The sequence below is a fragment of the Bombus huntii genome, chromosome 12 (assembly GCF_024542735.1).
Source record: "Bombus huntii isolate Logan2020A chromosome 12, iyBomHunt1.1, whole genome shotgun sequence".
NCBI classification, from domain to species: domain Eukaryota; kingdom Metazoa; phylum Arthropoda; class Insecta; order Hymenoptera; family Apidae; genus Bombus; species Bombus huntii.
The window spans coordinates 4,978,549-4,995,133 of NC_066249.1; the positions used below are offsets into that span (position 1 = coordinate 4,978,549).

The following is a 16,585-nucleotide window of genomic DNA, read 5'->3' on the forward strand; positions in this document are numbered from 1 at the left end:
CTCGACCCGCTACGATCTCTTCCAGCACCGCGAACGTCTGGATATTCTCTGTATTGGCATTGAAAGTCAACCGTTATCGAGTGCGAGGCGCACCAACCGTGCTTCGCTTCGTTTAAACTTTAAATCATCGTCTACAGTCTATGGATCTCGCGCGCTCTCCAAACCTATTTATGTAGTTTCGATTCGTTTCGACGAGAATCGGGAATTCTTCTTTCGTCTCTGTTACAAATCGCCATTACATTCAGACAACTGAATCTGCAAATTTATCCGCTCGCTTAATGGAAAGATGCAGACAGCGTCGCGATAAAGTCTAGTACCTTTTCAATTTCGAAAGAGAACCGAGTCTATTGCTGGAATTCTTGAGCAACGTTTAATATCTCTCATATCGCTAATCGGATGAGGCATACGATCGAATCGGTTAATTGGATCGGAGATCAACCTTAATTTCTCTGGTAAATTTTGTTACGTAATATTCATCCCGGTAATGTTCTTCTTTCGATGTATTCATCTTTGTATGAAAATTCGACACCCTGTCTATGCATATATAAAAATGTTGCTATATCGTGTGACCGGTCTATTCGAAATATCTGAAATTTTTATTTTCGATAGAATCTCGATCCAGACATCGAACGAGGATTACCTGGAATTCGATATCCGTTCGAAGGACGAAATCGTGATCAATCAATCGATTGGCAGGCTGACACGCATGGCCAGAATGAACGGCGCCCTGTTTTCATCGATATCGGCAATTATGGATTGAAAAGCGACCATAAATTCTCGTGAATACTTTACACGTACGTACCAGTGCCTAGGCAGTGCAGGCCAAAGCAGAGATAAAATTTCATTGCGGTCATAGAAACGAGTTTTCGATGGAGTTGCCAGGGAATTGAATTTACCGAATCTCCCAGCGCTTGATTAAGCTGCTTTACAATCCGTTCATCGATTTCCCTGCAATTCTCCATTTCGAGGAAGCTCGCGCATATTACTACGATCTCTCTCCACGGTTAAATCTAAATCGCGACGATTTCGAAATTTTTGATCGAGACCGTCCGAAGATTAAAATGGAAAGTTGCAAGCTCGGATTTTAACGGTTTGGAAAAAGGATCGCCTAAAATGGGCTGGATCCGACAGCAATTGAGTTACGAGGGAAAAAGTTTCGAGCTGTCTGATTTCAAGAGGCTTGGCATTAGAAAAATATACCTAGAAAACTTGATGAGACGTATCGCGTTAAGAACGCGATATCGGTAAATTTCATTTTAATTTGCAATTTTTTCGATCAAAATTTACGGTACAGGGAGCGACGGTGTGAAACGAGTGGAAGAAGCTTAGGCGAATATATATCGAACGCTCGCTAGGCAAGAACCGTAACGTTATTTCGGATTTGTCGCAGTTTACGACAAGACTCGATCGTTCCGCGTTAGTTTTTCTGTCGCGACATCACAGAATCGAATAACCATTCCTATATCCGCTTAAAGCAATTTTTTGAGTGGCCTGTGATCTTGGCATCGATCGTGAAAACAGTATCGCTGCATTCTGGCAAACCTACGATGTACGTTTTGCAAGTTATCAAGTACTTTCTTTTTTTTTTTTTTTATTTACTCGTTGACATCGAACGAAACGGAACGAAATTCTAGAGGAATCGGCGTTGCTTTAGCCCCTACATTTTTATCGTCGCGGTAGCATCGATATACGCGATATACAATATCGGCCAGTGATTCCCGTGTTATATCAAAATCACATGAAAACGAACACGTTCCATTAATTGTACGGATCTTCGTGTTTTGCAATTGATCGAAATTCATTTCCAATCGTTAACGATTATATCCGTCAAAGCGTTTGCAGCGACGTTGTTCGATATAGGCAAAGCTATAAGCTTCTGCGAACGAACGATGCATCGGCTAAATAGGGTGATAGCGGAAAGGCAGACAGAAAGCCAGGAAGAGGAATAAACGTAGGTGTGGCTCGCCGTAACCTCGCTGATAAAGCATCGAATACGTTGGACGTATGCAGCTAACTTCCAAAATAACGAAAAAGCGAGAGAAATATCCAGGTTGGTTTATCCGACTCTGCTCCGAGAACGAATATTCCAGCCAAAAATATCGTTGCGCTTAATCCGCAAACGATCATACCTACACACGAGTCGATACGGCACACTGGAACTACAGTTGGAACGAATTCCGTTCGAAGAACCTCCTATGAAACTTGCTGCCGAGCCACTCCTAACTTTCCAGTGTCCGAAATAGGTTATTCGAACGATATTACGACAACGTGGCGATGGATGACAAAAGTTTTATGCTTATTTTCCAAGTGCTAGTAAATTGACTTGGCCTGATCGAGAATCCTTGTCTGTTTTAGTGCCACCGGAACAACCTACCATTTTGGATCAGTGGGGCAGGATAGTAAACGGGACGGCTGGTCCTTACGAGGAGGGCGATACACCTTCTCTGACGTGTCGTGTAACAGGCGGTAAGTCCAGCAAACTATTCGCGCGATACGCAAAAGTAACGGGTGTGTTTAATCTGCCGCTGTAAACTGTTGAAACGTTGTTGAAGGCACGGCAACAACTTTGGACTTGGTCAGCGGTCGAGAAGTTTCTATCCGTAGACACATCTATCCGCCAACCAACAGTTCCGCTTTTCCCAAAGTATCCTTCTTGATCCAGCGAAACCTAAGATACATGAAATTCATTAAATACTCGAGCTCGTATCTCGCATTAGGCAAACCTTTTTAGCAGAACCATTTCGCAGGATTTCGAATTTTAGATGTGTAAAGATCGCGTTCACCGGTGCGCGTTCCTTCGAACTGGTATTTAATCCGCCGTGAGATCGTCGGCGGAAGTTCGATCGAAAAACCTTGAAAGGAAATGAAGAATGGAGAGAACGTAGCGCGGTACTACGGAGATGGTAGTGGTGAGTAGAGGAAAAGGAAGAGTTGACGGAGTCACCGGTGTCGCCAGTTATTAGATCAGGCAACTTTTTATCGACGAAGGGAGCTAAGTGAAAAGTTCTATGTTCGGAAGAACGCGACGCGGCAAGAGAGAAGGATGTGGTAAAATAGAGGCGAGGAGCAGAGGGTGCGGTGGATCAAGCGTTCCGAAGTGGAACGGGAGAGGAAGCACCAAACTACCAAGGTTCCGGTGTTTACTTTGGCAACTGGATCTAAATTTCTGTTTATAACTGCGGCAACTTCTTCGGCTGCCTTAAAAGATTATTTCCTTCCCTCTGGCCCTGCAGCCACTTTCCCCTCCTCTCCGCCGTGTCCAATCTCCTCTCAGACGAGGAGACGCTTTCCTGTCATTCACCCCGATTAAATGCGGTTACGTTCCGTCGAACGAGGATTTTTGCATGATTCTCGCCCACCTTCCGCAACTTCTCGCCCATTGTTCCCTGCAAATAAATAATCACGGTACCGTTGAATCGCGGCAAAGATACGAAAATCGTTTCGCATCAGATATATATATCGTAAACTGGATAACTATGGTACAAATACAGAGGTATACGATGACGATTCAATACTCATCGTCGATCCCGACGTTCGATGAATACATCGAAATTCGAAGCCAGCAATACTGCCGTATGCAGATTCGATGGGAATTGCATCGACGCTGCGCATCGATCATACGCATTGCGGCGTATAAATTGAATATCGAGAAGATCGGCTTATCCTTAACAATACGCTAGCAAAACCCCTGCAAACGATCCCGATCCCGGACAACAAGCCTAGAATTTTCATTTAATTGTAAATCATCCTTAAACAGGGAAAAGAAGATCGTCTGCCCCTCGGTGATTCTATTTTCAATGAAATATTCATCTCTTCCTGTTCTCTTTTTTTTTTTCGTTTTTCTACTGGATCGTTAGAGCGTCTGAAATTTATACTTGAAGCCAGGACAGTGTATCGGTTACCGATATCGTCTCCGTTTGCACACAAAAAGGCAACCATTGAAATTTTGGCGATCCCGATGTTTGTTCGATTTCAGGGAGAAACTTTCGCCGCGTCTCGTTTCTCTCCGCCTCTCGCTCGTCCTTTCCCCGCGATTTTCGAGCCTCGAACTCGCGCTGTCTCGCTTCTTAACCAACCCCAGGGTCGCCGAAGCGCGCGATAAGTTTCTGCCACCATTTCTGTCCTCGCGGCATGCCCGCAAAGATTTGCAATTCAATCGAAAAGCCGGGGGTCGGGAACGCTAGCCGTCAATGCGAAATTACGCCCTGGTATACTTTACCGATTAAATGTTAATGCGCGCGGCCCGACTTTGCCTCGCTCCCTTTGACCCCCGCTACGTTGCAGGATCGCGGAGAATCGGCAATGTAGGTTATTTACGCGGAAAAGACCATCACGGGGACGATACGATACCACGATAGATCCGATTATTCAAACGAAACGTCGCATAGCCTGGATCTTTTGAGCGTCGTAAAAAATTTGCCGAGCTCACGTTTTATTGCCAGCTTATTCACGATATCTGTATAGGCACTCTGTTTGAACATTTCGGAATTCGATATCGATTTTTGTCGGGGCAGCCTTTTTGCGGCCGATTTCGCAATGAGAATCGGAGAAACTTTACCAGTTGGCCAGAAAAAAAAAAAACGTTATCGCGCAGTTGAATAATCGGTAGCTTTATTCGCGTTCTGCGCTGGTTGTTCTTCTTTATAGGATAGCGTGATCTCAGAGGAACGGCGAAACCGCATTTGCCTTTCGCGTGATACCGCCTGGACAGTATTTAATCTTCGTAGAGGAGCGAGTAAAACCGAGAGAAACGAACCAGTTGGAAATTCGGGAGCGAAAACCACGCGTCTCCTCGCGATTCTTCTTCCGGTTTCACAACGAAAAGAACTCGGTCTCGCGACGCAACAACGCGATAAAAACACGTATACAGCGTTAAACGCGTGCTCGATTCGACGTCGATTTTCATTGGTCGGTCTCGAAGCGAAACGCGGTCGTTCGAAACGAGAAAGCTGACGTGGTCGTGGACGCTGCGCGTTAATTACACGAGACACGCGTTAATACGTACGCGAGCTTTATCTTTCTCGTAGTGAACAATAAATATTTTTCCGCTGCGCCACCAGCGATCAACTGTAATTGAGCCGAGTCGAGGCGAGAATTTCCCGTAAATGAAACTTACATTAATCTCGCAGAGAAATAAAAAAATTAGACACATCGACCGATCTTCCGTCGTTATCCGATGATCGACGATCCTCGATATGAAAGAAGATTAAGCTCATGGTTATTTCAAAAGACGTAACGTACAGTGAGATTGTTAGCGATTGTTACGATGGCTCGTCTCGTCCTAGCGCATCCATAGCATTCTCTCAACCGCTCTATTATACGCGATTTACAACTAAGCCTAACTTCCTCCACGGTATTCCGTGTTATCTATAATTTATGGGAATAGCGGTGAGAAAATTTTACGACTCAGCCCGCTTGCTGGATTTATTGCCAATTACTTGACTTCGTGCCCGGAAAGAATCGAGGGTCCTACTTCGAGGGTGTATACGCACGTAAAGGTGAGGTTTTCCTTCCCTTATTTCTACCTACATATCTCTCTTCCCAATACTCGACACCAACTTTCCACTCCCTCTTCGTCTTCCGCTATATACTAAGTGTATCCTAACGTAGAAAGATCCACTTTACGAGGTAAACTCGTTTCTCGGAAAATCATTTTTCCACTTTATCGGCAAGGTTTCTTCCTTTAAATATTTTCCCTCGATGATTACAGAGAAAGAGAGAGAGTGGACGTATTACAAGTTTCAGAGCAGCATTCTCGTTTATCGGAGTTCTCGAATCGAACGCTACGTCAGTGCCCGTCCACCTGCTCTTCTCCTCATCCTTTCTCCTTTGATTCCCTTTTCACCGTGGCGCGTCTCCAAACGAATCCCTTTGAGACGATCTGCGAACACGAAGAACCGATTAAAGGAAGGTCAAGGCGAACGGGAGCGGCTCCTCTTCAAACGAAAGGCTTCTTCTTTCGATTCGCTCTCCAACTACTGCACGCAAGAGTTGGTTAATTTTGGAAATTGGAACGGCGAAATCGAAATCCGCTTTCAACGCGAACGTAGAAGCGCGCGTGTGGGATATTTCACGTTTCTAGACCAACGACACACGGGGCAACGCAATAAGCCAGTTTACTCGAATAATAATTATCTTCGGGAAACGGAGAGAACTCTGACTTTCGAGTCATCGAGCGCGATGCACTTTGCCTATTTCCCAGGGGTGTGCGAATAATGTCGCGGGATCGTAATCTATCCGTGTCGTATTGGCCGAGTGCGGGGAATATTTATTTTTCAATCCTGCCCGTGAAACCGGAACTCGCAGCGCCATAAAAGATATTAAAAATTATTCGAGAGCGGAGCACGGGATGTGCCGCGCCGTTACGTCGCTACCACTTCCAAAACGAGTTAAATTTTCTCGTATCGGCATCGGGTCGCGTCGCCATATATTTGCCGAGCTTTGTCCATTAAAAATATTACGAGATTTCGCTGCGATATCAGAGCAGAGTCGGTCTTTGATTGCTTTTTCCATCATCTCAGGGAATTCCAGCAACTTGAATTCTCCAACTTTAGTTTTCTTCTCTTGTTCTCTGACGCTTGTTCTCTAATCTCGCTACGTTACAAGCACCGATACCACGCTGTGCCGAACTTTTACGCGGTAAATGACAGTAACGCGAGACGTTTTATTCTTCGTTGGCTCAACGTAGATTATGAAATTCACTTGATCGACCGACTGGACGATTGCGTGATGAAACTACGATATATTCTCTGTCATATAGTCGCTAAAGGGACGCCAGACAGTAAGTCGAGCTTATCGACGTTTCCTCGATAATCCTAAATCAAGAGGCCCTGAATTAAGGCGACGCGGCGCCGCACGGCGATGAAATGAAGAGAAGCCGAAGGGTGGGCGCTGGTGGACGGGGCTGGGGACGGGGTGCAAGGTTGAATAAAGGGACCGGTCGAAGAAGGAACTCCGGCAAGGACCTCGAATCCCAACGGCTGGTATTTGCCTTAAGTAGAGTTCGAACCAACGGTAAACTTGTTAGATGTGGGCGAGTAGCTGCGGACCGGTCTTAATCCTGCAAGATATCGTCCGGTATCCGCGGATTAAAATCCGCACTTTAGTACCCCCTGCCGCGCAGATAGCGCGGCTGTTGTCGTCGTTTTAAGGGAGCCTCGGTTTTGGTGGGAGTTCGGATATAGTCCGGCAGTTAAAGTCAACGCCAGGGGCGTACCGAAGCCATTGCCAGACCTAACCCAGACCGGAGGTAAAGCCAGACCATCTAGTCCTTCTCCCTTTCCGCAGCCACGCAACCACGCTACGACCTAGCTCTCGCCCCTAAGCACTCGTGCAAACGACCTCGCGGCCGAGCTTACGAATTAACTGGCCAAGCTCTATCGTCGTGACCGTATTCCGTATTCCGTCTGCATGAAAAATCTTTTGAAGCCGATCTTCGATTGGCGCAAAGAGAACCTAGCGAGTTGCGAGCAGAGATGAAATTTTCCAAGGCAAAGACTAAATTCCAAGCTACAGTTTCCTTTTCTCTATTCTTCCCTCGCCGTCCCTTTTCCCCCCATCGAAACGTACGAAGGAACGGCACAGAAATCAAAAAGAACGAGACGGTTAAAACGCAATCTAGATCGACAAGCGCCGTGAATAACAATGACGCGGAGTTAATCTAAGCTAGCTTCCATCGGAGATCAGACTTGCAATTTTAAGTGTCGCGGCGATGTTGCGTCGGGTCTGATTAAATTGCGATTCCAGTATGGCACGGTATCGTGAATAACAATGAAACGGCGAACGTAAGCTGGCTCGAATCGGCTATCGGTATACCTGCGATGCCTGTTTTCACAACGAGAATTTCCGCCGACCGATAGACGCACCAAGCTTCTTCTCTCTCTCTCTCTCTTTCTTTCTCTCTCTTTATGATTTCTGACCCATTACCGGCGCATACCTGCCTCTTATAATGCTCGTATATCACCGCAGCTATTTTATCACCTTAACCGGCAGCTTTTTCAACAAAAATATGCATCTAGCCACGGAACCGCGTATTATTCGCGAGAGATATGTAAATCCGTGATATAATACGGAGTCTATCCACGGAACATTCCGTCGGATCGAGAACTCGATGCGATATACCCTCGCTGCTCTCCTCCGACCATTTATTTCCGATAAACGCTACTTTCGTGAAGCACGTAGATCGCGAAGGGCGACCGGCTAAAAAGATCGAACGAACGCCCAGCAAACCCTTATTTATCATTCGAACCGATACTTATACGTGAAATTTCAGCCCGATTCTTTGGGTGCATGCGATCGATTCGGTATCATCTCACCCTCCTTTTCACCACCATCTCTTACTCTCTCTTCCGATGAAATCGGGGCCTGTTGTAGTCTTGCTTTTTAATACTTGAGCCGCTTTGATCCGCTCTTCCGTTCATCTGTCCTTCTATAATTGATATTTATCGATCTGTCGGAGAAACGAGAGAGTATAACACGGATAGCGCGGATATTGAAGCGACCGGCTCCGAAGCAACTCGAAGTCTGCCAGTTTTTGTCTGAAGTACCGCATCCAAAACTCTGGGGTATCGGCTAATTTAAAAGTTCCCGGCAACTCATCTAGCCTTTAGTAGCTCCGACCGAACTCGTCCCGGCCCTCTGTATACGATTCCCCTGTCCACTCGCGTTCCTCTCGCCATCCAACCAGCTCTGCCCTACCCTTCCCTTCTCTTGCCAAACCGCGTTTCGTACTCCGTTTCTCCTTTGGTTTCGCGAGCAACCGTTCCAAGTCTTTTCACCGGGGTCGAAATCACTTTGCACGAGTCGTTACGACCATACGGGGCCGCGATTTGCTTCACTTTCGTGGCTCGGCCTGATGTTGTCGCTCGATGTTTCGTAAATCTTCGCGAGCGCTCGTTCCGTTCGATCGATCGGTTTATCGAGTCGAGTTAACGTTTCGCCGAAGCGAACGCGAGAACGCAGTTTCCGTTCCCATCGCCGCTTCCGTTTCCGCTGTCGCGGCACAGCGACGAATAAAAATTACGAGCTCTAAATCTTCCACGAGACGCATCGCGTCGTTCTTGACGATACGTTCGTTTGCTTTTCCAGGCAAGCCAGAACCCATGGTCCGGTGGCTCGTCAATGGCCAGGTCAAAGACGAGGAGTACGAGAAGAACGCTGGCGACGTCATAGAAAACAGGTACGCCGACGCCCTGTTTCCTTCCTCGTATCGCCACAAGCGTTCCAGTTAATCTTCATTTCCAATCTTCTCCTCCGTAGGCTGACTCTGCAGCCTATCACTCGGTCGGAGCTCGGGGCGAATTTTACGTGTCAGGCAAGGAACACGGACCTGATCGAGCCAAAGGAGGCCTCGATTACTTTGGAACTTAACCGTGAGTAACAATTATCTCGTCTTTTCTCTCGTCATACCACCAACCATAAAAGCAGAGGAAGAAAGCAGCGAGAGACGAGATGGACGTCGAAGGGCAAAAGAAATCGTGTAATTCCCCGGGGTTAAGAGCCGCCAGGCATAGCCATAGGCGATGGTGGAGCATCGTTAAAAGAGGAATGAAATAAAGACAAGAAGTAGATACAAATTCTTATCGCGTGGCCAACAAATCAGAAGCCTCACCCCGAGCCTATCTTGTCCCGCATTAACGATAACATCTACGAGACAGCAAATGTGGGCCAACATCCTTTGCTCCCTCGCCGCTGTGAATCGCCTTTAAGGGAAGATAAGGCAAGATAAGACGAGAAATATATTAAATCCTGCCTCGAGCCCCACCTGGCTCATCCGTGTCTCTCTCTCTCTCTCTCTCTCTCTCTCTCTATCTATCTATCTATCTCTATCTCTATCTGACTCTCTCTCTTTCTCTCTTTCTCCCTCGCTGCAAGAAGCCGAAGAACCATGAAAGCGGGCAAACCTCGGGCTTTCTCAAAATTAGAATTCTTCGTTAACTCGCGACCGCCCAATAACCCGGAACGACGAAATACTAATTTCGAGAGTAAACTGAAAAATTCATAGATCAATTATCTGGCCTCGCGCGGCACGGTTACCGCTACAAGGGAGAAACTAGAGCGAGGGGTAGATTCGCCTAAAGGAAATTTCATTCCATCCTACTACCATCTCGCTGTTCGACGAATAAACGTTCGGCGAAATTCTACGAGATATTTACCGAAGCCTCGTCTATTTCCGGCGAGTCGACGATGTTGGAAAAAAAGAAAGCAGTCGACGACGGCGCGAACGACGACCGTGATTGATCGGCACTGAATGATCCGTCCTTTCGAGAGTCAAGAAATTTTCGACGAAGCGAATGACGAAATTGAAGACCCGTTATTGGCGAACGAGAACACCCATCATAGCGGCGAACGAAAAAAAAAAAAAAATCTGCGCTTCGTGCGCGAGATAACGGAACGAGGGGGGAAAAGAGAAAGAAGGAAGGGGAGAGAGCGAGAGAAATGGCGCGGGGGGGGGGGGAGGAAGAGGAGCAGAGTGGCCGCGGCAATGGTGTACGCGTACGGAAGAGAGAAAAAGCGATGGGGACGAAGAGGGAAAAAGGGAGATTGATCGATGCTCGCTCTTTGATTTTTGCGACCTGCACCAAGTGACCATGCATCGAGCGTGTATTCATCTCATGGCTGGTGGAACAAAAAACGAAAGAGAAATTAAAAAACCCCTGAACGGTGACGAGGCGAACCGTTGCCGGGCTAGACGGCTGCCGGGGAAGCGCAGGATAGACGAGATTGCGGATAATCGAAAAGACCGGTGATTCCGGAAATCCGGCAAATCAAATATTTGCGTGCACGCGATCCGCTGTGTTGTTCGCTTAAAAATTACTAATGTAGCAACACTCGTATTATTCGTACGCATTCTCTCAGCTGCTAACTGTATTTAACTAATCGTAAACCGCGTGAGAAACAAATCGATATAATGGTATTTTCGTGGATAATTCGTGGCCGTGTCTTTCCGTGCATTCTCGAGAATGCCGCGCTACAACCGTTCGCAGAGCGAAGCAAAACGAAACGAACACGAGTAGAGGAGAATGGACGCGCGAGAAAAATGTCGAAACTCATTATCGCTGACAGTCGGATGAGAACAGAAACGGTACAGTGGTACGGTGTACGAAGCCACGGACCTATTCTCGTAGTTTTCATATTTCACGCACGAACGGATCGTATCTGGCTGGTATTGGCCAATTGGATACTCGGATTTATCGTCCGTCAAAGCGATCGTCGCCTCGCTCGGAACAGTATCGTTCCACGCGTTTACACACGCGTTGAAAAATCAATGTTTACCTCGTGTAGCGATCGTTATCGCGGCAGAAGCTCGCGAAAGAAATTGGCAAATAATTTGCGATCGAATCTACCTTTTTTGCGATTCGTGTCCGCCGATTTTTCGGCCGATCGATCGATCAGAAGGGAGAGAGACGAACCAACGGATAGAAAGATGGAAGATTAGCAAACGATTATTGGTATTTCTGCGGAAAAGCCCGAAAGCGAACGCCCTAGGGCCGAGAATCGTTCTTCGGAAATGACAAATGACTGGCAATCGACCTGTCGGGGTTTTACAACGTTAAATCGGCCGCACGATTTGCATCGAGCTCACGTATCCCCTGCCCGTTTGTCCGCCTTAATTATCGGTTCACTTTAATTATCGCGCCCGATTAGCGTCGTCGGTCCGTGCGCGGTTGCGAGACTCGGTGATTCGAAAAAAAAAAAGGAGAACGACGTGAAGCGTCGACATCGAGGACCGATCCGTCGATCGATCTATCGATTGGCAAACGTCGTAATTCTCGTTGGTTGATTTTCAGTGAAACCGTTGACGGCTACCATAAGGAGGCCAGGGAAAAAGGGAGTCGGAAACGAATCTCTGCTGGCTGGGAAACGGTACGAGGTGGAATGCGAGACCATCGGCTCGAGGCCACCGGCGGTGATAACTTGGTACAAGGGACGAAGAAGACAGCTGAAACACACCACGGTGAGAAAAAGAAATAACGAGCGATCGAGGTTAGAAGCTTAGTCCGAATTCTCTATCCCGTTTCGAAAGTCTCGCGTGCAACCTTTGTTCCGGGAACAAAGCCTGGTTCCCCTTGGTATCTCCTTTCAGCCGAAGCTTTCTGCTTTTTTTCCCCCTCGTCGTTCGTGCGAAATAAACAAAGGCGAGGTGCGGCATCGCTAATGCTCGCGTCGCTAAATTTCCTCGGCAAAGTTTCCGCTTCTCGTAACTCGTATCCGGTTTGCGGTGAGGTCGTGTCGGAAAGACAGGAAGGTTCGTTGCGAGCGAACCCGAAATTAAGACGCCGCGGTCTAATTTCGCCGGTTGGAAATTCGATTTCCTCGGGATAATCTCATAGCGGCCGGATAATGCGATATCGATAGACACGGCGGGGCGCGACGTAACGCAGCATCGTGCCGGTCCGACTAACTTATTATCGTCGTCGGTAGGCGAAAATATGTGTTTCCTGTGCGTGGCCTGCTGGTCCATTATCCGCGCAACTAGACCCCGATAATCCGCTCGTTATCGCTTTCTAATTATTAGCGCATCACCTTAACGAAATTTGTCGCGTTTGCGACGAAGGAACAAAAGGTAGCAGGCGGCATTTAATTAACACCTAAGCTGCTTATTATAGTCGGCGCGTTGGGCTTGCTAGTTGTTAATTAACCCGGCCCGTTCTCCAGGGCTGGACGCAGCTACGATGAAATACGGTAACGCGTGCTGACACTAAGGTATTTCAATTTCACTTGGTCGAAATTTAAATCAGAATGTCCGTGTCCCGTAAATTACGCCTCGCCACTTCCGCCCTTTCGCTTTACGTTCTTCTCCCAGCGAGCTAATAGCCGCCAGCAGCGGTTAAAGACACTCGCGAACGTTCCTTTTGCACGCGGCAAAGGAATATCGTTAGACGATATTCGCGCGTCCTTGTAATTGAAAAACGATCGTCCGCTAACGAGTCTTATCGCGATTTAACGAGAACTGTGCCAAGATTTCGGGACGCAGGCCGAGCCGAAGCGACGAAGAGGCGAACAATACTCGATGAAACAGTCGCTAAAAGCGTGGACGGCTCGATTTCCCATCGCATAGTAGCTGGAACCGGAGTTACGAGCAGCGAGTATCGAACTATCTTTCGAAAGAGCTCTCTTCGAGGTTTGTGGTCGAATAGAGGAAGGAAAGAAAAGGTAACGAGAGAGCGGAAAGGAGAGATAGGGAACGGTTGAAAAGGTCGAAACGCTCCGGGGAACCGATAACTATACCCCTCGGCGGCGAATCTTTTCCTCCGAAGAGATTCTCGGCTCGGAAACAGAGTCAAAGCGCTGGGAAGACGAAGACGCCGAGCGAAGCCTCGCGTCGCGTCGCGTCGCTTAGCGTCGGCCTTTGAAACGGAACGGGACCAAGCGCTGAAAGTGCAGCAGGGCAAGAGAAATGGCGGCACTCTGCTCGAACGGATTGGATTCGCAGGTTCGAGTCGCGTCCGATTGTACGAGGAAAAGGGGCTGTATAAGGGCGGGAGGGTCGGAAGGTAGGTTCGAGGCTGGCACTTTCGAGCGACGTCGATTGAATTAAGCAACCACACCTGTCGACTGCAGATATTTTCATTGGCGGTATGCTAATTGGTCATTACGCAATGTCGACTTAACCACCCTGCGATCTCGCCTCTCCTTCGTTTTCGTTCCACGAATCTCGCTAACGCTTATCTTCGATGTCCTAACGAAACCTCGCGATGACGCGGATCCATTTACGTTTCTTCCAGCGGACGCGCTACTCGAATTAAAAGTTACTACTTCTACTGTGATGCATATTGGTGTATACCGACACTTATATAGTAGCTCGATTTTTTTTTTTTTTTTTTTAACCTTTTTAGGGAACGATAGTCGAGAGTTATTGCAAACATAAAGGGTTTTTATTTCGTTTGATTGAAAAAGAAAAACAAAACAAAACAAAACGGGAACGACGGCGCAGTAATCGAACACGGGTTGTTTTTCATACGATATTAATTTCATTTAATATTTACCGTTTCTATTACCTCGTACGCCGTACGTCGTTACGAATGGTTTTCCGTTCGTACGATGTTTAATAACAAAATCAAACACGTTGTTTTTATTTCAATATTACTCGTATAATAGCAAGCGAAAATGAAAGTGAACGAAAGTCGAGATCCGGTAGATGGCTGTTGGATGAGATTCGACGGACGCGTAACAACATGTCCGCTAGGATGTGTGGTGAAAATTACAATGCCACTGTGCGTCGTGGCCGAGAAACGGATGATGCGCTTACAAAGAATTTATTCGAATCGACGGAGAGTTGGAAATTGATCCAGAGAGTAACGAACAGCTGTGTGATTTGTTGCGGGTGCCTGGAAGATCGAATCTGCTGTATTTCCTGTATTTCGGTGGACCCGATATGGTGGAAGAACATCGGTCGATCCGTCCGGTAGAGAACTCTCGACTCGAAGTTGCGATATTCGACGTTTCCAATAACGCGGCCACGAAGAGCATTGCTATTGGCTACGAAATGAACCTGCCAAGATACATTCGGTACACGAAAGGCTCGAAACCCTTTGTTCGCGACAACGATGCGCCATTACGGCGTACGTCGATTGGAGAGGGAACAGGAAAACGTCGAAATCATTAGGAAGCATCGGAACGATGCAGTCGCGGATTTTAACGAAAACTTTTCGCTGGTCGGAAGAAACGAGAACGCGTTCGAACCACCATTTTTCCTTCTCGACGTGGCGAAATAATCGCCGGATAGGAATAAAAAGGACGAGAAGGAGGGCGAACCTGGAAAATAGAGAGATAACCCGTGGCGAAGCGGCTGAGCTATTTAGCGGAACCGTGAATTTGATCGACGAAATGGAACGTCGATGAAGAGAAAGACTCTGACGCGAAGCCGCGCATTCCGACAGCACTTTCAAAAGCCATAACTACGAGTTTCCAGCCAACTACGCACCACGTTACAAAGTTAGGAGCCCTTTTAGGTTGTTTGGAAAGCAGAGCGCGAAAATCGGCGTCTACGCCGATAGGAGTATTCGATGCTTGCCGATAACGTATGTAGGTAGAGGTGGCTAGGTAGGTCGGAGAGCGCGTTTTCCTCGACTCCTTGGAATACTAAGAGAGGAGAAAGAGAGAGAGAGGGAGAGCTAAGCTTCTCGCGAGTTGGGGAACATTTTCGCGAAAAAGCCCCGGTCTGCTGCTTCTCACCGATGCCGTCAACGCATCAAGGCGAGGCAACGCCACCACGCGGAGTCGGGGATTTTCTTTGCATTGCAGCAGCATTCGCGTTCGCGAATGAAATGCAGCCTCTCGGATCCGGCTGAGAGGTCGGATTTGTCTTTACCGAAACGATCGACAAGAGCGTAATTCGCCGCCATTAAAACGATTTTGGCTGGACCGAGATATTTCTGTGGCAAAGCGGAAGATACGAAAGCATCTATGGTGGAAAGTACGCGACAGAGTGTGTACAGGGAGCGAAAGAGAAGATCGAAGATAAGATGGAGTTGGCGCGAGAGATCTCGTCGATTCGTAATCTCGTCGATTCGTAATCTCGTCGCAATTCGAGTTAATCTGGCGCTCGGTCGAGCGAACAGATACGCTGGTACCTAAATCACGACGGTTAGGCAGAGGCCCGAGGCGGTCGCATTATCGATAATCCGGAATCACAGATGTAACGTTGGCCGACCAGGCACAGGGCGCACGTGTACAGCTCCGCCGTTGTCTTCGGCACGTTGACGCGCGACCCTAATTAATTTCGCGTTGTTCATTAACAAGCCCTGCCCGCAACGCTTAACGACGCCTCGGCGCGGCATATCCGTGCACCAGCAGTCGCAATATCCTCGCTCGTTGTCGCACCTGTGCTCTCCTTCCTTCTCTCTCTCTCTCTCTCTCTCTCTCTCTCTCTCTCCAAGCCCTTGTACTCTCGACGCACGGACCAAGACTCTGGCGTACGGACTGATTAACAGAGTAAACGACAGTCACCGATGGAAACTCGGCTGAATTCTAATTCGAGCAAAACACCCGCGTCCGTGACGATTCTGCGACCATCTGGAGCTCCAATTCAACTTTTATACGATGAAATTAAAATTCTTTGACGAGCCGTGGACCGGATACGTGTGAAGATTCGCCGATGAGACACCGCGTTGCCGGACATCGAACAGTCACGGAACGCAAGGAATTTTAATGAACCTTGCAGCGCCTTCGCGATATCCTCCGCTAGTTGACTTCCCCTTCCGAGATGGATGTCTCCCTACGAGAAGGAACAACCACGAACCAACCTCTATCCAATCGCCAGACTTGCGATCGCACGAACCAACGGTTCGTGACTTTCGGTATATACCGTGTAGCACTTGCTTAAAATCACCGGGGAATGACAGAGATCGAGGGTTACAAACGAGAAACGTAGTACGCCGCGCCGTTAAAACGAACAGGCTGGACGATAAGGCCACGTCGTTGCTCGTTTACGCGGCGACGCGTCTCTTTAAAATTCCCAGTGGCACAAGCGTCGGATAATAAAATATAGCCTCATAACGTGGCTTTAGAGAAGAGAAGGAAGAGGGAACGACGAGGACGAGCGCTGCGGTCCCGAGAGAACGTTGAGAAAGAAAAGGGGTAC

At 47.8% G+C, this 16,585-nt stretch overlaps 2 protein-coding genes across 3 annotated transcripts in view; one reads left to right on the top strand and one right to left on the bottom strand.

The window, feature by feature from the left end:
- LOC126871696 (nephrin-like) overlaps positions 1–16,585 on the top strand; it is a 253,004-nt gene that overhangs the window by 197,268 nt on the left and 39,151 nt on the right. For both annotated transcript variants that reach the window (XM_050630776.1, XM_050630775.1), the window contains exons 4-7: positions 2,356–2,466; positions 9,088–9,178; positions 9,259–9,371; positions 11,790–11,956. In XM_050630776.1, the coding sequence (XP_050486733.1) occupies positions 2,356–2,466; positions 9,088–9,178; positions 9,259–9,371; positions 11,790–11,956 (482 nt within the window). The remainder of the gene's footprint in view (positions 1–2,355; positions 2,467–9,087; positions 9,179–9,258; positions 9,372–11,789; positions 11,957–16,585) is intronic.
- Positions 1–16,585, bottom strand: part of LOC126871772 (uncharacterized) — a 102,506-nt gene that overhangs the window by 32,628 nt on the left and 53,293 nt on the right. The window lies entirely within an intron of this gene.